The sequence below is a fragment of the Mya arenaria genome, chromosome 12, assembly GCF_026914265.1.
Source record: "Mya arenaria isolate MELC-2E11 chromosome 12, ASM2691426v1".
Lineage (NCBI taxonomy): Eukaryota > Metazoa > Mollusca > Bivalvia > Myida > Myidae > Mya > Mya arenaria.
Window position 1 is genome coordinate 8,997,747 of NC_069133.1, and position 21,713 is coordinate 9,019,459.

Sequence of the window (21,713 nt, forward strand, 5' to 3'; positions counted from 1 at the left end):
TTCTGTTTGTTGAAAACTGATCTTGACATTGATAAAAATCAGTTAAAGTTAAAGATGTTTCAAACAAAATTCAATTCGAATTAAGCGAGGACAAAAAGAGGCTTAGCTTCGACTATACATTCCATAAGACCCATAACAGAGAATGTGCTTCTTTTCTTACGGATTTACTGATTTATTATCTGTAAACGACGCGTTATATCACATAACATTTTAACATCAGACGTTGATTGAATGAACACAGAAATATACAAGAACTAGAGATAAACACAATGTGGGGAAATAATTTTATCACGTGACACACAGGAAGCGAGACAAAATAGCACAAAAGTTATTTGCGTATTTCTTTGTTATAAACTCGCTTTTAAAGTCTAGGCCTAACCTACCGAATACACCGACATACAAACAAGGAAATAACATACATTCGTGTTAAAGATATAAACAAATGGCTGCTAATCACAGTTCTGTGATGATGGCCCTCGAGCTCTTTCAGCCCTTAGGCAACATTGGACATTTTTCGGTTGTGCATTGTATACTGGCCAATTGCTAAACATTATTATTACGTGACTCAAGGTAACATGTCATAAGTTTCTTCAACTCTCATCTCTTATTAATTGTATGGAAGTAAACATCTGTACATCATTTTGTGTTGCCTAGTTTGACATGCAGATGTGTAGTTTATTTGAAACGAATAACAGCACTATATTCGCCTTTGGGTATGGACAAGGTTCCATTACTTTAAGAACATACCCATCCAAATTTCACCATCCAGTGAGCCAAAACCCTTCTCGTACTCCACAAATTTTCTGTTGAAGTCAACAGACCCGTCCAAGCGTCTTGAAACACCTACAGATAGAAGTCAATGCTAAGAACATTTGTCACACGCACATGCTGAAATGATTCCACGCGTTTTTTTTTTTGAAAACATAAAGATTATATATAGTATATTTCATCTTTTTACACTATTTCCCGACAAAGTTCAATAAAAGAAATAGCACAATGAAGAACCCTATATCCTTTGAATTCATGGTGATGGTTCATTTATGGAAGAAACTCTTCGTATAAGCCTAAAAATGGAATAAGTCTGTTTTTTCTAGATCGGGATCCCTACGGACGAAATTATATTTCTTTAGTTAAAGTCAACTAAAACGATATTTATTTTTGTATTCCAGGCGACACGATTTCGCTTTAATGACCATTTAATCTTGTGAAATGGTTGTTGAACTGTTAAAGCTCAATATATGTATAGAAAAGTTTGATTGCCTAAAATGAGTCCTTGCCGAAGAAGGGTCCCCGGCGGACGTCATTATCCGGAAGCAGTGTCAAAAATGAAAAAAAAAACCTGATTTGTTTACGTTTTCATAAAGTAAGTGATATAATTTCAGCATGTGCGCGTGTCATATACTCTAATAGTTATTTTAAATAATTATTACACTTTATAATGGGTTAAATACATCATGCAGCTTTTTATTATCTCTCCGTTCATAAAAGTCAAATACCTAATACTCTTTTTTGGAATTAAAGGCGAGTACATTAAACAGAATTAGTTGTTATTAATATTTTTGTATCGAATATCTGAAACAGTATTATTCTTATTATACAATATTTACTATGATTGGGTCGGATACCTTTAAAAGGCATAAATATGTGCATGTGTTGGTCAAATGGCATAGACAAGAGTATGTTTTATGCATGTGTTGAAAACAATAAACAACAATTATCATTACTATGTACAGGTCATATAACTTATCAGAGTAGTGTAACCCTTATATAAACACTATCATACTTACCGTCCACCCACCACCATCGGTATCCATATCGCAGTAAACGTCCACTTCCCCGTGCGTGTTCCAGGGCGTGATTTTGTACACTCCAGAACCACGTGACAACCCCTGCTTTAACACATCGCTGCAGTCACCTGGTGAGTTTATGATGCCAAAAGTGTCTTTATCAAGTTGTGTACTGCGATAATGCCGCAAATAAGAATACAAGTTTGATTATTTTCATATTATTTTTTATCTGGCTATAGTAAATAGACTTAATGACCCATACCACGCTATTTCTAACAGCTTGCCCATTATCTGACGTGTCGTTGTCAGTATGACTTTTGGCAGCAACGCTTTTCGTGTAAGCGGTCGAGAACATCAACAGCAAAACAATTAAATGTAATTTTATTAGCGCATGTTTTTGTTCATTGACCAATCCTAAACCCTTATTCTTTCGCGTAAAAACACGGTGTCCATGATCATTTTGTTACACCTCATTCAATTTATAATGATCGTATATAAATCGTCAAATGGCTAGTAATGGCTCTTTGACAGGAGCAACTTGAGAAATGTAGAACTTCCAAAATATCTTAATTGTAAATGTACCTGCTTATTAAGGTGACAAATAGCGTGCCCTAAGTAATTTCATCTGTTGGCATATAAACTAGAGTTATGGCATGCAAACTTAAATTTTCAAAAGGATTATACGGAACAAAACATTGATCGATACACTGCTCATCAAACGCATTGGTAACCTTTTAAATGAGCCTGTAATATTCACTTATCAGCATATTTTGAAATAATTATAACAGGTAGTCATCTTCAGAAAATGTAATTACTTTAAACACGGATATGATTATAATCCTCGTGTTGGCTTCGAGTTACTTACGCGCCCCGATAGTGGCCCAATCTTTTGTCGTTGATCTCGGCTCATCAGTGACGACAACATCTTCGTTTACTCTACCTTCCAGTTCTTCAACCTTGTTTTCCAGCGTGGTTACATGAGATTCAAGACTGGAAACCCGCTCAGTTAATGTACTAATATTTCCTTCAATTGCGTCCGATCTCTGTAGCGAGAACAATACCCATGTCAATAAAAGTACGGAATTGTACGATTGCACTTCTTGAAACCCACATATGACTATTTAAGCCACAAGATGGCGCTGTGGCCGGGTTTCATGGTATTTTTTAACCAGCTTCACATCTAACAGTCCCTTTTTAAGAACATTTTAGATCACAGTTGTATCAATTAAACTTAAAAAAAATGTAATGATGTTTGTTATTCATGTGTATGTATTGTTTTTGAATCTGAGTGTCACTTTAACAGGGTAGCAAAAGTAAAATTTTGAATAAATGAAGTTTATTATTGAACATTCTCTACGGTTAATATCGCAGACTACGTCAAGAAAACTACATATTGACCTCAACAGAAGGCTATAATTGTAAAATAGATACCTACCACCTTCAAGTAGAACTTAAAGGCTTGCATGAGAGTCATTTGGCCCTTCAATTTCGCCAACCTGTCCGCCCTGACACAAGTTGTCAGCACCACTGTCACCATAACGATATTTGGACATAACCATTTCATTCTGTAAATATTACATTAATAAAACCATATTGTTCAAACAAAAACAGTTTAGTTTTTTTTATTATAGTCTGAACATATAACGACAGCATTATTATGTATAAAATCAGTGTTTTTCGTTGTTTTACTAAACTGTACGATTATTGAATGTGGTGTTATTTTTATCATGTTTTATTTCAAAAGACGAGCATCTCTCTTATCACATTAAATTTATTATAATATCGAACACATTGAAGTTATATGAAGGTTAAATAACATTTTAAATCCATTCGTGCATAAATCCTTTTGTATAATAAATAACACAATTGATGGAAATATTACATTCAAATGTTTTTGCACCATGAACAAAATATGTTGGCATATTTGCAGGCATTGTTTCATGTCCCCGACTTACTTTAATGTTCTGCACTCTTAATTACCGTGGGAAATGTTCGCTATGAAAGGCTCGTTATCATTACTTATAAATAGGACAGTGTTGTTAGTGCCGAATGGCAACCTTGTCTAAATCTAATCCAATGCGATGAAGCCGTGTGCTCTTTTCCATATCTATGTAAATTTATTTTAAAATCCCAGTATGGCGTCTATCTACCAATTGAAGAGTATTAATTTGCATTCATGAAATTAAATAAGACGTTTTTCTCCCATATCTCATTAATCAAACAAGATTTTGGCAGTTAATTTTCTCGCGGTACCTGGTGTAATCGGAATAAAGAACCGGGGCTGCACCGGATGTGACGCAATATCTTGATGCAAAAATTAATGCAAAACAGAATCAGCACAGCATGCTCGTCAAATATGGAAACGGTAAAATCACTTTGAAATCATCTCAACTCTATCACTGTTCTACAAAGTAAAACCAAATGTCCCAGCACGAACGTTTCGACTCTTTGAACAAAGCTCACCGAAAATCCACAATCCTAAATGAATTAATATATGAATACTCTAAGCATTTTGTGTTGTGTAGTTCATATGTAAAACAATATTATATACATTGCAGGGACAAACTCAGTGGCTTAAAGTTAAGGCCAAAAAAATACACTTAAACGAGATGCACACAGTATACTAAAAACACTAATAAAATACACATGCATCATAATATAGTTCTTAATTAGTATTGGGGTCAGCGAAACAGGGGGTAAACTGGTTAAGGCACTTAATACGCCACATTTATACAATTATGAATATTAGCTGCAACATTGCACTTTACAAATATTAGTTATAGGCTATGGCATTTATAAGCGGACTGTGGGTGTTTTGGGTGGACTGTAAAATACGGTGTTTACTAGACTGGATGTTATCACTTAGGCGTACTATAGAATAAGGATAAAAGCACGTATAATGAATACAGCACATTTTTCCACAAACAGAACAAAATAAGCAAATTTCTTTGTTACATGGGTTTATTGTTTGATATGACTACTTGTTTACAAACATTACGAACTAAGCAATATTCTCTGTAACATTGGTTGACTGTTGAATATGGTCCCTAATTTCACAAACATTACAAAATAAGCAGACTTCTCGGTTGCCTGGGTTGGCTGCAATACACCCCCAGGTTTCGCAAATATCACAAAGTAAGCAGACTTCCCTTTAACCTGAGTTCACTGTTTTTACATCTATCAGATTTATGCATTGTATTTCATACTGGAATTTGTTTCATCGTCTTAGTATTTTCGTAAAGCTAGCCCCGTGAAGATAAGAGGTACGCAAACGTTACTGGTGATAACGTTATCAATAAGATTATTTTTAAGTAAACACAAATGTTTCAAACAATTATTAGTACCAACAAAATAACAAACAAACAAACAAACAAAAATGGCGTGTGACATTTATTTATCTCGTGGCCAAGGTTTACTATCTCGTTCCCAAGGCTAATCATGTCGAAGCCACGACTATGAGATAACTTAATCAAGGGAACTTTTTTGTAAGAACATAAAACGTCGTTCGAAGAGTAAGTAGGTCGTTGCCACGACATAAGACAGTCGTAGCCACGAGATTACTTAGTCGTGGGAACAAGATTATAAGTATCTTCCATGGCCGAGAATGTAAGATAGGTTCATTCCGACCCGAGCGTAGGGTGTTTTGCGGAAACGAGGTTTACCGAGTTTCCGCAAAACACCCTGCGCGAGGGTAGGAATGAACCTATCTTACACGAGCGGCTATGGTAGATGCTTTTTCTCCCACCTCAGTTAAACAAGTTAAGCAAAAATTTATTTTTTTGCTGGAACTCTTTTGTGCTTAGTGAAAATAATTGCGTATGGATATGCGATTATTCGTAGTTGTCATGGATATGCGCACAGTGATACACATTATGTTAATAGCCAAATAGTTCTAAGGAGAGTGAAGCATTATTTCTTGAAAGGTGCGTGAAAACTGTTTTATGGTAACATTTGAAGCGAGAAATAATTAATAAGCGTTCTAAATATTGCCATAAGACAAGGTTTCCATGATGCTACAGACGACAGTTTTTTTAACAAGGGAGGTAATTACTATGCGGCGACCATAAAAAAGGAGTTCCATACGGGAATTTTATCTTCGCCCGTGGGCAAGATAATAATTTCTAGCATTGTTAAATTATGGGATCGGATCTACTTATCTGAAGTGGGAGAAAACATAGGTGAAAAATGAGATAAAATGACTTGACTGAGAAATAAAAATAAATCTGTCTTGTCAGCTCTTTGCCACCGTAACTAAATATATGTATGAGAATAGCATCGGTATTAACAAAATATAAAAATTATGCCAAATTGAAATGTGAAACAAATGGTAAACCGATATATCTTTAATATATTAACAAACCTTATCACAATCGTTTACTTCGTATTTTTTATCCAGTTCTGCACTTTTCAAAATGGTTAAACAAGCAGCAATCCGCGTTTCTGATAGCTGGGATGTAGCAGCATTCTTATATAACAGCTTTTTGGACATTTTCCCATGAACAAATTTTTTCAATTTTCACACTGCAGCAATTTGCAGAATGTTTATGTACAAAATACATGTTGAATAACCCAGCTATGCAGTCCAGCGCATTTTTAACAGAGATGAAGTTGAAATTCAGCATGACAAATAATTATTTTTATAACTTAAAGTTCTGACAGGCTTTGAGCTCAGAAACTTGATAATCACAATAAGGGTCAACGTTGAAATACTCTTGTTTTAGCATTGGTATTTTCTATTATGCTTTTATTAAATAATCGGACACAGTTTTGTGTTACACAATTTAAGTACGTATTACTAAAAGGGCACTAAGCTGTGAAATTTGTATTGTTTGTCTTAGAATCAAACTTCAGTCATTTAGACATTTAAGATTCACAATAGAACAGATCTCAATTTTATGTTTTCTTAATAAGCGATAAAGTACGTTACAGTAACGTTTTATAAAACCTTTTTAATCAAGTCAGCATTTCTTAAACATTTTATATATTTTAAGGTAAAACGGACTTGACCGTTGATTTGATAGCGAATAATAACTTCTGTAATGCAGCATTTAAACTTTGTCTTGGAAATTACTATTTCTTTAAAGTTAAACAAGGACAATTACAGAAACCTGACAAACGCCCCTTTTTGATTGATAATAAGATATTATTGAATAAAATGATATATACTATCAGAGCAAAAAAATCATTGGTTGCTTCGGCCTTATATCGAACAGCAGTAGTTATGGCTGAGACGATTTATTGCTACAAAATCCATTTATTACCGTTGAAATTAAAATGATCCTGACCTTATAGTTAAGAACACATATTGGTTTCGTTACACGAAATCCTGTGGTGCTCATCAATGTTTGTGAAGAGATTCAATACTATACCGACTCAGCAGCTGACGGATGAAGTAAGGGAACGAATTGTGTTGTACTTGTAATGCTAATTTAAACAATATTGTAGCTAAGAATATTTAATCGGATCATGGCTTCAAAGCTCCAAGTACGAGTATGTATTTTTTTCGTATGTTGGTCGTTTTTGAATATTTCCCTCATTCACTCACAATTTATAATAAGTGATAAACATTTGTATCCATTATCTTAAGAAACAGTTCCATTTGCACCACACATGTGGCTGTATTTAAGCCTATATATCTTATTGTTTGTCATCACCAAGATGATACTGCTTAATTTGATGTATGTGGTTTTTGACAAGGCACAACTAAAAATATATGACCTTTAAATACTCACCATGTTTGTAATAAATCTTAAACCATATAAAGTGTTTCTTTGTGTTATGCTGTTCTTTTATACAAAAATGGCTATTCTGATTTAATTGTCTTTGCTGTGATGTTGTTGTGCAAAATGGTTAACTGAAAGAGTTAGGACATGGCTATTATGCTTAACTATTCAGCTAACATCCTGGCCTTTCCTAGGTCTAGAGGGGAAAGTGCCAACATAAGTTGTATAAAATATGACAAAAATAATTAAATTTTTACTGTCAGAAACATTATAAGATTTCACAATCAATTAGCAGGTCTTTTTTTACTTTGTTTGAAATTTAAATTAAACAAAAATGACAATGAGAGGTAAGTGAGCTTTGCATTCAAAACACCATTCAAATATGGTTAATATTTAGAACATGCCAAACCAGGGCCTGAATGTAACCAGAACCCGGCTACTTCCCCATGCGACGGACCCTGTTTTTCCCCCAAAATAGCCTATGGAATCGCCATTTTCAGATTATTTTATAAAGTAAAACAAATGATATGATTGTTGTCATCACATGCTCTGGTCTTGAATATTACACAATAATATATAAATGATGTTTCTAAATTATTCATTAACTGATTTATTGATATTTTACAACATTTGTTCCCAAAATGTTGGAAAAGGACTCGTCAATGTATTCCCAAAAACTAAGAAAATTACTCTTTTCCCCACTAAAAGGGCTAGGGCGTCTTTCAAAAAACTGGTAAAAAGGCCCTGCAAACAATTAGTCCACTTTACAGCTCTTATTGTTTTCATTGACTAAAAGCAATCCATGTTATCATAGAAAATTAACAAATATAAAATATGAAGACCACTGGCCTGTTAATCAAATAACAGTTAAAAGAAAAGAAAAACTGGATAACCCATAGTGCATGCAATATCGAAATATCATACAATCAGTCAACTCGATACTGTTCACATGAATATGTACTGCTGTGATATCTTATAATATGTATACCGAAAATGCAAGACTTCAAACCTCCAGCGTAATAATCAATTTATCATTAGAGTACTTGTTTTCGGCGTTATTTCAAATGTCCCTTTGTTTGCAAAACTTGTGTGAACTATCTGTTGCGTTCATGATAACCGATCAAATGGATTCCAAGAGAGAAAATACATCCATGTACATTTGTACTTCGAATGGTGTGTCAACAGGCTGTTCAAGTATTGCGTTTATCTCATCCTAAGAATAGTTATCTTCCTACACTTGTAACAGTTGTGATACAACTATACTTTCTTCAGCATTATTGCAGACGGATGCAGGACTACCAATACCAAAGTCCGTGCCATAAACCTCTGATTCCTGAAAAATACACAACCACATTCGGTGAATTACATGCCAAAACGAGAATACATGCAAACTTTTAAAAATGAAAACGCTAGCTCAAACACTAATGGTTTATCAAGAAAAAGAATTGTCACAGGATCAAGACACCAATAATGCTTTCCACTTTAAAAATACATTGATGTCATGACATTGTAGAAACAAAAACGTTTCAAGCTCTGTCTGTATTTTAAAAAAGTAACGAGATATATAATTGGACAGTGGTCTTGACTATACGTCGCTTTGTCTTAGAAATGAACGACGTAATGTGTGCCTGAATTTTATTTATAAAAAATAAAGGCCCATAATTTGCACAATTAAATTCATAAACATTTCAATGTAATAAATCAAGTGGTATTTGTGATATAGACTTTAATATTGTTGCACTCAAGACTTTAATCATAATTTTAAGTAGAAAAAAGGGCCATAATTTGTATTAAATGCAAGATAGAATTATCTTACTTGATTATTTTAGTTGGTGTAATGGTTGAGACACCTTGTATAAAGTTTAAATATAATAAATCAAGAGGCTACTGAGATATGAACTTTAAAGTAGTGTCACTCAAAACTTTAACCAGAATTTCTAAGTTGATAATAAAGGGCCATAATTTGCATTACTCATTTTGAGCTTGACAAGCTTTAACAGCATGAAAGAGTTATCTAACTTGCTTTTTCAGTTGGTGTGATGGTTTGGAAGCCTTGAATAATGTTGCAATGCAATACATCAAGTCCTTGGTACACAATAGTGTAATAGGTACTTGCATGCAAAACCTTAACCAAGGTATGATGCAGACGCCGACGCCAGGGTGAATAGTATAGCTCTCCTCATTCTTCAAATAGTTGAGCTATTAATAATTTCGTAAATTAGTAACTAGCTATAGTTACCTCAGCAGTTAGCTAAATCATTGTGTCCAAGATTTGACCCATAATCCATATTTGCATGGGTGTTGTATTTTGTTCTGTTCGTAGTGGTCGATTGGAAACAGCAGGTAAAGTCGTCACAAATGGCAAAACTTTGATGGTTTTCATTTCCTCGACTTTTCTAATATTTGCTTAAGTTCCGTTCTCCCCAATATGTAGCAGATATTAACATAATAAGACCATTCAATCTACGAATAATATCGACTAAGATCTGTACTGGAAAGGGCTCCAGTGGTCTTTCCACTATACATTATTTTCCCAGTTACAATCGAACTACCTTTGTATAGCACTAAATAAAAGTAATTTTCTTCTATCCTCGTTGTTGCAACCTTTGTTATAAGATTATTCAATGTTAACAACGAAAGCATCGACTCAAATACATATATTGTATTGCTATTGGCAACCATACGCTGCTGAATCGGACACATTGTGCTGATTTAATATTATAGAACGTCAAGGGATAATCGCACACAACATCTTTAAACAGTGTGTGTAATATACCACGTGATAAATTGCGTCATAAATGCTCCGTTGGAAGGCAATAGTTTGCTTCGAATAAAGACTTAAAACAAAGATATCTTTATTAATTCTTCACCATTTTAAATGAAACCCAGCGCAGTCTACGCCGCTAACAGAGCCCCGTCTTCGGTCTTTTACCAGAGTTTGATTGAGAGTTATGTTTCTTTAAACACTTAGAGAAACCGTTTCACAAAACCGTCGCCTGATAGAGCACTGTCGAAACATTATTTTGGAAACAGGTTTGTCGAAGTGTTTGAGAAAACTAATCACCTTATCAACCTCCGGTAATAAAACGAAGACGGGGCATAGACTACCCTTTGTTTCATTTAAAATATTGAAGAAAAATACAATTTATCTTTGTTTTAAGTTTTAATTCAAAGCAAAATATTGCCTTGAATTGTAGCATTTGTGACGTAATTGATCACGTGGTATACATACACTGTTTATATGGGTGATATTATTTGCAAGGACTCAACAGTCCGGCTTTCCAGATAATGAACGTTGTTCTGACAATTTTAAATATGACACTGCAAAGATTTACTATTATGATAATTTCAGGTGTTCATAAAAACTAAATTACCTTCACCGTTCCAGAAACATTAGGTACTATGCCATCTGCCGTACGCGTGCTTTTAACTGACGTTATCTTAAAGCATTATGATTCTTTTATTCTAATAGGCGTTATTTGTGTCAATAAATAACTTTTTAAATGTTTATTTTTTTTTCAAAACATGCGTGTTTGTTGAAAGAGAGATACAGTCAATTAATTCCTGAAAGCGTATTTTTATTTTAACTCCCTGTGTTTTCTTATATCGATAAGAAACAGATAATCATATTTTTATTTCGCTATTTTTTATGTTAAATGAATGTTATCTAGATAGTTAAAAATAAGCGAATGTAAAATGAAAACAAACCTAAATGTCGGGAGTTCGCGACGTGAAAACTTGGCGGCTTGGGTAAATTTCGTTTCAGTTCAGGTGTGAAAATGCGTTATTATCGTCAATAAGAAATGTTTGAAATCAATATGATTTCCTAAAAATCAAAACGATTATTGTATATACCCGTACATATATATGTTCTTTGGTGTTCACACCTTAAGAATGTGAGAGCGCTAAAGAATACGACTTTGCCATTAAGACAGTGGTTGATTTTTGCATACAACATACAGAAGCCAGAAGTGCTATACTAAATAGAGCATTAATAATTATATGTTAATAAGAACGTTGAACCATCCTTAAAGTGATTTTCATCAGTTTTACAAATAAAGATTCACTAATAACAGTTGTATCAATACCACTTTAAAAACGCTCTCATCATTTCCGCATCGCAATATAAATGAAGTCACACGACGTATTTGGGAAGTTTATTTCATTTGTACATAGAGAGGAGAAGGAATAAGATCATCTATGTAATAGAGATCTTACTTTTGTATAATCATTTGATTACTCGCTATGAAAAAATTGTTTATTCATTTCTGTTTCTTACTAAGCTGTATATTTATAATAATTATACATTATTCCATGCTGGACCTCAAAAATTTCATGGCGTCTTTGGATGAATTGCATAAGTGTTTTTATTGTGTGTGCTTTTATGTCAATCGTGATGAATGACCTCGATTCATAATATATTTTTTCTCGAGTGCTTCAAATTTATTTCAACAACGATGGGATTGCGAATACTCTATGGCGATTATCTCAAGACAGGGATACGAATTACAGCGATATGTGTATGTAAAATAAACATTCCTAACGATTGTTCAAAGTTTCATTGCAAAGCAAATGCTATTAGGCCATGTATCTACATGTGACTTAAGTCCATTCCTTCTGAATCGTTATAAAATTAAAGTCGCAATTACCCACGATTGCCCACAATTGAAAAATGTAAATCCGATGCCCGTGATATAAGTTTTAAATTGTTGTAAAGAAATATCAATAATTCGAAACCGTTTACTGGTAAAAAAACACCATGATTTTTAACTGACCTATTCGAATGATTCATACTAAAAACATATTTGCTATCCCTTTTTTTTTGAAAAAAAAATCATAACAAACGAGTACCAACATAAGCTCATTATTTCTGTTTTTCTTTCGCATCGATAGCCTATTGAATCGAGGTAAATACAAATAGAATTAAATATTTTCTTTAAACTAGTAGTACCTGGTCATTTGCTTACAGAAAAAAAGCAAGAACATCAATAAAATTAAAGCACATATCCAATTATGACAAGAATAAATCAACAAAATAGCATTAGCACTGTAACTTTGAAATGAATATTCGCAGAAACATCAAACACGACTTATGTATGTATACCCAGAACACAATATTTACAGAGGTTTAACACTTCACTGAATCAACGGAGTCCGAATATCAATTTCATAGAGATTAACCACCCTTAACTGAGCCAACTAAGTCCAGAAAACTTTTTTCATAGAGCTTTACCGCTCTTAACTGAACCCACTAAGTCTCATTTGCTATATATTTGTCTTAAAATTAAGAAAAATCGATTGATATTGTGTTTCTAGAAACTTTAGCGTGTACGTTGTAAATTTTCTTACTTTTAAAATATCTTTCAGCAATCAAGTACAATTGCAATAATCTTAGAAAACTGTTATTTACATTATTATGAAAGATCCTCATTTATAAATGAAAAGATGAATAAAAAAATCCCTTGTTAATACTTTATAAAAATTTGTCTTAAATGTACTCTAATTTATTATCTAGACATGTATAATTTTGTTTTTGCAATGTATATAATTGAATTAATAAACGGGCCATTTGAAATGGTTTCCAAACAAAAGTCACGTGAATGTGTCACAATGATGCATATACGTTGGGAAAATGGCAAGCTCACTTTAGAGATCGCTCGCAATACAACATTCGTCCATAATGGACGTGGAAAATAAAAAACCTGAACAATTAAATCCATTTGATCACACAATCAATGTATATAAATCAATTTGATTAACGTGTTCATCTAAATAGGCAGGGTAGAGGGGCTTGTTAGCGTGTGCCCCCCTCCCCCTACACACACTCGCCTCTTGATTTGTCATTGTAATGGCTAGCAACAAACTTGTCTTCTTGCTCACTCTGTTTTAATATGGTTACACTCTTGTCTTGTACGCCATCTCTGTTTGAATATACACAACTGTAAATTGTAATTTGCAAACCATTTGTACGCGCAAAGTGGTGGAAATAATTGGAATAACACGAGTTTCGTCGGGAAATACAATACGTATAGAGTATAATTACTCTTTCCGTACTTGTTTAAACAGATTTTTCATATCTACTAATATTTGTTTAAACTGAGGGTCAAGACAGCCGTACACAAAAGGATTGATAGCATGGTTTATGAAAACAAGTCTGAAGAAGAAGAAATACACAGCCATTTCATAGTCATTTAAACCGTTTAAGATACCTCCTGATATAAACGCTAATAATGTCATATAGAGAATTGTTGTGAAAATAAATATGATTGTCAGAACGAACATGATGTACGTTTTCCGACGAATGCGGCTCGCTATTTCTTGACGTCGACGTGTCATCCGTTTCTTTAGACGTTCTTCCGACGTCCCACCCTCGCAGGTGGTATCGGCGTCCGTGACAAAGGCATCATTGACGTCGACTGGTTCACTTTCGTCATCCATATACCTTAATTCTATCTCTCTGTTAGGTTTTTCATTTCCAGTCGGTATGTCAGAAGTAGACATACCACCGCCATCGCTGATCTCGGAAGGTTGTTTTAATTTTGTTTGTAACGCTGTCGTCTTGCTGACCATAGGTACTCTCGACTTTTGGCGCATTTGAGCCAATGAGCGACCCAAGATGAGTTTCTTTGCTACCAGTATATAAAGAATAAGCATGACGATAAGGCAAATCCCAATTAAAACCTCCACAGATGTAGCGTATTCAAATGGGTGTCTACTGTCTGCATATTTAGCATCTTTTTCACAGATGGTGACAGTAACGTTTCTTCCATTGTATATCCTAATGTCATGGTGGATTCCCCAGAGAAACGAGACCGGAAGTGAAATGATGAACGCCGCTCCGTAGATGACGCCGCACATGATGAGCGCCTGGCGAGGCTTGATCTGCCATCTGAATGGCGCACAGATTTTCCGGTAGCGGTCGACGGCAATTATGCATAGACATAAGGCCTCACCTGACACCGTGAACACGTTAAAGAAAGATTTGATCTTGCAAACGATGGGAAACGGGTACTTGTACCAGAACTGCTGCGTGAGAATCTCCCCAGGAATTGTGGTCAGTGTGCTGATAAAGTCTAGAAAAGCCAAGCACAGCACGAAGTACCGGAAGTTACAGTCATGGTAACGTTTTATAAAAACGTACAAGACAAATAAATTTCCAAAACATCCCACAACAACTTCAATTCCAACAAAAACTGAAACAGGTGTTAATGCCCTTTTTATTTCGTCATTCAGTTGGTCCAGTAATTCTTTTTCTGTCGCATTGGACAGTCCCATGTCGTTGTCAGCGCCTGTGGGGTCATTAGCTGTATGTTCAAAACTACTAGTAGTCGTTGTCAGAAGACTATCACTCATCTTTTATTAACTTTTGTTAAAACATTTCCCAACGAAAAATGTCAATCAAGACGTAGTATTTAATAAATTAAACCAATAACGTTATAACTCACAGCTTTATTATTCATCATTTGAATGATGCGCTGATGTCTGTTGTCTACTCAGAAGACTATCACTCATCTTTTATTAACTTTTGTTAAAACATTTCCCAACGAAAAATGTCAATCAAGACGTAGTATTTAATAAATTAAACCAATAACGTTATAACTCACAGCTTTATTATTCATCATTTGAATGATGCGCTGATGTCTGTTGTCTACTCGTCGTAAATCTTGCTATAAAATATTATCTCGAGTATGGTTTCTCTTCCGTGTTTTCTTCTTCTTTAGGGTGTCAAATGGCACGAAATCGATTCACTAAGTACCAATTGCTGCGTCTGGAAGTTGACCTCCACCCCAAACATTTTGTTGCTGAATAAATCACTTTCAAACCAAAGTAGTTTGCTGATATAGTAGTGTCGCCTTGTCCTTATTGGTGTGTTGGATGCTTGATAGTTTCCCTACAGTTTCCATTACAATATAATTTATCTAAAGTTTAGAACATGTACTTAAAACAGTCAAAATGTCAGGAAGGAAATTTGACAAGCAGTTTAATATAAAATAATTGTGCAGAAAATTTCAACCCATGCGTTTTCTCAAATTGTCTTCCTTAACGTTTGTTTACATAACGTTTATCTCTAAAACCTGCGTCTGCTATGTATACCACTTTATGTAAATTTAAATATTCAAGTCATTACTTTTTCATTGCAGTAATTTGTAGTTAATTTCCTTAATGACCTCAAATGCTTTTAATTGTACAAACAACATTACTTCATAATATTATGTAAGATAAAAATGGATTTGAAATTGTATCGCTAGATACTAAACACACATTAAAAAATGATCGATAATAACGATGTCGGATGATAATGATGACGCTGCTGATTATGATGATGATGATGATGACGATGATGATGATGATGATGATGATGATGATGATGATGATGATGATGATGAAAATGATGATGATGATTTTATTTTCAATGCCAATAACAAGGTTTAAGTATTGTATTATTTATTTCACTAAATGTTATATCCAGGCCGGTCAGCTTAGTTGCTAGACTTGCAAGGACCGCGTCCCGCTTTCGATCTCCAGACTTGACGCATACTTTTTGGAAACTGTTACACGTTGTACTGGTCAAATACGACACAATTGCGTAACCCGTCATATCTAAAGTCTAGATGAAGCGAAGTGCTAAAACGTGTCATCTTAATATAACATGTGAAAACAGTAAAACTTTAAACCTTTTACTTTGTATTTAAATATTTCAGAAAAAAATCCTCGCAAACCCTTTACTATATCAATATGATGTATGATTTGGTTTCGAAGTATAATGCTATTAGTCGTTACGTTACAATGGAGTTACTACAATTTCATTTACCGGTGACAAATGGCGGTGATGTTATATAGTCTTGGAAGACCCTGTGCCGAGCTATAACCACAACGCCCTTTTCTTTTCCGTTGCGATCTGGTTGATCATCGAAATTAGTCAATAAAGTATGCTATTAAACAATGTTAAGCTCATAACAAATGCTTAAGTAAGAGAGCGGACATGACAGATTGACGACGTGCCATGCAGGCGAACAAACATGAAACATGTAAAATGTGCTTCGATTCGTTTATAAAAGTAAGTATTTGAGCATTTTCTTTCTAAAATAATTTGATTACAAAGTTAATTTTTAGAAAAATGTTATCACAATTTGTTAAAAAGTGGTTTGTTAATACTGTGATTTTACACATACTGTGCTTATGGTGCTTTGTGGAATGTTCTTACACTAAGCTTGACTTACATATGGCCGATCACATTTTTTTATTAGACCCGCATAATAATCTGTGCATGCTGCTGTTTACCATCGCATGTATTCATAAATCTCAAATTATTTTCCAACTTCAGTAGATTGGAGTAGATTTTCTCAAATTAAAAAAAAAAAAATAAGGTTGATAAGGTTTGTTGTTGACGTATTAATATTGATATGAAAACAATGATTATTGACATTATCATATGACAATCGAGAGACTTTAAGGGATAAAACACCAGACCAAAATTTCTCGAAACTTCTTAAGTCTCTAATAAAAGGACTAAGCTAAACTCACTATTTTTGTTTTTCAATAATTTGCATAATATTTACCGCTTTAAGAGTTTTTATACTTTAGATAGGAATTTGTTTATGTTAATGACATTCAACCATTTTTCATTGATCAAAACTTAATTTAAGTATGTATTTTGGCTAATTAAAATAAGCTACTTAAGCCTGTAAAGCTTAAGAAGTTTCGAAAAATTTAGGCCAGATGATACAATGGCGAGAAAAATATCAAAATTGTCATAAACGTACATAAAATTGATATATTTATGTACTATGCATTGAATCTTACTTATTGATGTACCACATCGCTCACTTTTCATTGATCTTTTTCAGTTGTTATGAATTGTTTCCAATTTATTTAAAAAAATAACCACGGTATATTTATCGACGCTTATCAAGTGACTTCCACATGCTTAAAATACACACAACATGCATGGATTCCCAAAAGAACGTTCAATGCAGTACAGACGAAAATGCTGCGGAACAACGTAGACACAGAGCCCAACAATTTAGCATCGGTAATGGACACTTTTGAGAAAGAATACTACTGCTGGAAGTGACAGGGCTTTGGCTGTAACGCTCAGTGACATATTAGTGTGTGAAACGATCGCGTGACTTGAGAGGTGCTCGGCAAAAACAATTTTTGCCATTTTTAAACGGGGAAACTATTTAATTGTAAAATTACAATCGAGGCTTGCTTTTGAGGTAATACTTTAAACATGCTAAGTTTGGGACTATCTGATGTCTAGTCCCTTATAGAAATGACTTATGTTGTTTTATGAATACCTGCAATGAGCTGTACCTAAACCATCGCGCACATGGACTGCGTGCCGGCGGCAACAAAACCCCTCACAAGAATTTCTTACTTTATGGTCACGTAATGGACAGCAGGTTGCATGGATAACAATACAACAGGGAAGGGATACAAACCTTGAAATCTGAAAGCTGCATCAGAGTAAGTCAAAATCCTTGTGAAGCTGTTCCAGCTATCTCGTAATCGTAGACAGGTCCCCAAAGCAAGTGTTGCTGGTGCGGGCCAAAGTGGACAAACCTGATGTCGTTGCGACCGGAAAAGAGCCGGAATGTCCAAATATTCTAGGCCCGGTCAATGCATTTTCATACCGCCTCTCGTCCCACGCGATACCAAGGGCATGAACAAGGGGTACTTTTACACAGCCAAGGCATACACAAACACCGTTTACTGGCAATATAATGTCGTCAACATGATTGAAAACAATGCTTGTGTGATGAAAGAGGGATACAGTCTATAATGTAGCAATCAAATGTCATGTACGAGTAACTCCATTTTATGTTTTCTTGTTATGAAGAAGATATCAATATGTTTTAACTCTGATAGTACATTAGTACTTTCAATGTTATCAAGACAGTTTAAAAAGTGCGAAAATAAAATGCATTAAAAGAAAAATATAGCGTAATGTACAGATTTCGCGAAGTTAACAGGTCGTGAATGTTGTTATTTTGGCTTTGGTTCGAAGTGCGATATATTTATTTATTAAGGTTCAGAATAAAACTAACTACGATTACTACCATATATGGTGATGGTCAGTGCGTTTATATAACTAAGCGGCTAGTATATAACCGCTTGCACACGTCCGTTCGTCATTCGAGGTTGTATACGCTTTTACGCAGCAAAAACTGGGTTTCCCTCCCTTCCACCCTTTTATTTTGTTTATGCATGTATGCATATTTTACGATTATACTTTGAATTATCAACATATTCATAACATTTGTATCATTTCAGATGAACGTATTTGTGTTGTTCCGCATGATAGTTTGGGTGGATGACATTGTTGTACAGATTGAAAGAGGCGGTTTCATGAACTTTAACAACAGTTGCTTGTGCAATGTGTACTTTTATTTTTTATGATACTATGAATAAGTGATCGGACACAATTTTCCACATTTAGTGGTCTGTTTTTCATAGTCATGAAACCATTGAGTGTATGTTATTTGAACAAACATGCTTGCCCGGTATTGACCACTCGTATGCAGTCGTTGTTTTATATTTGATAAGATTAATAAATAAATAATTTATGTTTGGCTGAAATAAGTGAAAGAAAACATAAGGGATATTATCGTCAATTATTTTTTATTTTAATTTTTGGAAATTCAGATTATGTCCCCGTCATATGTATGCACTTTGTTGTTCATAAAATAACAATATAACAGTTCTAAAGAATATCGCATACTAATTTAGCCTTAAGGTCAGAATTTGAGTTTCGCAAACGACATACAGAATCATGTAGTGCTATTCTTAATTGATAATATAGAATTGTATAGTAAAAAGAAATTGCGAACTTATCAAAAAATGTGTCTTACCATGACAATTTTATTAGTACCAGTCTTAAACGAGGATCGCTTGCTCAAGACGTCGACACCTGGCATTTTTTGCGAAGGTCTTCAGATGTCCCACCCTCGCATGTTCTTTCGGTGTTCTTGACAAAAACACCATTGCCGTTATCCAGGGACTTCATTTCCGTTTGCTTGACTCAGTGGTTGCTACTCCTTTTCAGGACATCACGTCACCTCAATCACTTATCTCGGGCTTTTGTTTTGATTTTAATTGTGACGAGGGCAAAATGCTGACCATAGGATAACCTGGGAATAGGAGTTTCTTTTCTACAAGTATATACACAAACCTCTCCGTAAGACTATGCCCGATTGAGTTACGCCGATGCCCGTAAGACTATGCCTGATTGAGTTACGCCGATGCCCGTAAGACTATGCCCGATTAAGTTACGCCGATGCCCGTAAGTCTATGCCCGATTGAGTTACGCCGATGCCCGTAAGTCTATGCCCGATTGAGTTACGCCGATGCCCGTAAGACTATGCCCGATTGAGTTACGCCGATGCCCGTAAGACTATGCCCGATTGATTTACGCCGATGCCCGTAAGACTATGCCCGATTGAGTTACGCCGATGCCCGTAAGTCTTTGCCCGATTGAGTTACGAAGATGCCCGTAAGACTATGCCCGATTGAGTTACGCCGATGCCCGTAAGTCTATGCCCGACCGAGTAACGGAGATGCCCGTAAGACTATGCCCGATTGAGTTACGCCGATGCCCGTAAGTCTATGCCCGATTGAGTTACGCCAATGTCCGTAAGACTATGTCCGATTGAATTACGCCGATGCCCGTAAGTCTATGCCTGATTGAGTTACGCCGCTGCCCGTAAGACTATGCCCGATTAAGTTACGAAGATGCCTGTAAGACTATGCCCGATTGAGTTATGAAGATGCCCGTAAGACTATGCCCGTTGAGTTACGGCGATGCCCGTAAGTCTATGCCCGATTGAGTTACGCCGATGCCCGTAAGACTATCCCCGATTGAGTAACGCCGATGTCCGTAAGACTATCCCCGATTGAGTTACGCCGATGCCCGTAAGACTATGCCCGATTGAGTTACGCCGATGCCCGTAAGACTATGCCCGATTGAGTTACGAAGATGCCCGTAAGACTATGCCCGATTGATTTACGGCGATGTCCGTAAGACTATGCCCGATTGAGTTACGCCGATGTCCGTAAGACTATGCCCGATTGAGTTACGGCGATGTCCGTAAGACTATGCCCGATTGAGTTACGCCGATGTCCGTAAGACTATGCCCGATTGAGTTACGAAAATGCCGTCTCATGTATATCCATGATCTGTCAAAATTGGTGATTGGCAGTGAGAGCCAGGCTTTAAATACCAAAATATTTCAATATTAATGTATAATGTATAATGTATATGGTTTCAATGGACTTTGAATATGTTATGTGCATGTTCAATGCAAATGACTTCGACGACAAACAATTTTTTATTTATGGTAACGGAATGTTAAAAATCCCGTTTACTGGAAAAAGTGCGAAACCATGATGTATGTTGCACATAATTGTACAATAATTGACTCATACTAGATCAATATCCGCCATCCCTACTTATTTCTACCAAAAAAAAGAAATAACTCATAAAACGTGCTATTATTGATTTTATTACTATTATTATTATTATTATTATTATTATTATTATTATTATTATTATTTAAGTAGAAGTAGTAGTAGTAGTGGTAGTGGTAGTGGTAGAAGTTGTGGTGGTGGTGGTGGTGGTGGTGGTGGTAGTCGTAGTAGTAGTGGTAGTTGTAGTTGTAGTGGTAGTAGTAGTAGTAGTAGTAGTAGTAGTAGTAGTAGTAGTAGTAGTAGTAGTAGTAGTAGTAGTAGTAGTAGTAGTAGTAGTAGTAGTAGTAGTAGTAGTAGTAGTAGTAGTTGTAGTAGTAGTAGTAGTAGTAGTAGTAGTAGTAGTAGTAGTAGTAGTAGAAGTAGTTGTAGTAGTAGTAGTAGTAGTAGTAGTAGTAGTAGTAGTAGTAGTAGTAGTAGTAGTAGTAGTAGTAGTAGTAGTAGTAGTAGTAGTAGTAGTAGTAGTAGTAGTAGTAGTAGTAGTAGTAGTAGTTGTAGTAGTAGTAGTAGTAGTAGTAGTAGTAGGTAGTAGTAGTAGTAGTAGTAGTAGTAGTAGTAGTAGTAGTAGCAGTAGTAGTAGTAGTAGTAGTAGTAGTAGTAGTAGTAGTAGTAGTAGTAGTAGTAGTAGTAGTAGTAGTAGTAGTAGTAGTAGTAGTAGTAGTGGTTGTTTTTAATCCATACGTGCGTAAATCTTTTCATATAACAAATAACATCATTGATGACATTCAAATGTTTT

General features: G+C 35.0%; 1 protein-coding gene across 1 annotated transcript; it reads right to left on the minus strand.

Annotated features, from left to right (window-relative positions):
• Positions 1-730: 730 nt before the first annotated feature.
• LOC128211753 (uncharacterized) lies at positions 731-14,900 on the minus strand. The gene is made up of 5 exons (XM_052916788.1): positions 13,800-14,900; positions 3,223-3,352; positions 2,653-2,830; positions 1,799-1,915; positions 731-843 (listed from the first exon to the last, which is right to left on the minus strand). Exons 1-5 carry the CDS (start codon positions 14,861-14,863, stop codon positions 731-733), a joined length of 1,602 nt encoding a protein of 533 aa, XP_052772748.1. The 5' UTR covers positions 14,864-14,900.
• Between the last annotated feature and the right edge of the window lie 6,813 nt (positions 14,901-21,713).

Bases quoted from the DNA above. Each gene is read 5' to 3' on its own strand.
- LOC128211753 (XM_052916788.1), bottom strand. From the start codon at position 14,863: ATGAGTGATAGTCTTCTGACAACGACTACTAGTAGTTTTGAACATACA. The intron at 3,353-13,799 runs GTACATCATGTT...TAATATTTACAG, and splicing joins AGCCGCATTCGTCGGAAAAC to AATGAAATGGTTATGTCCAA. The intron at 844-1,798 runs GTGGGTGGACGG...TTCTATCTGTAG, and splicing joins CGATATGGATACCGATGGTG to GTGTTTCAAGACGCTTGGAC.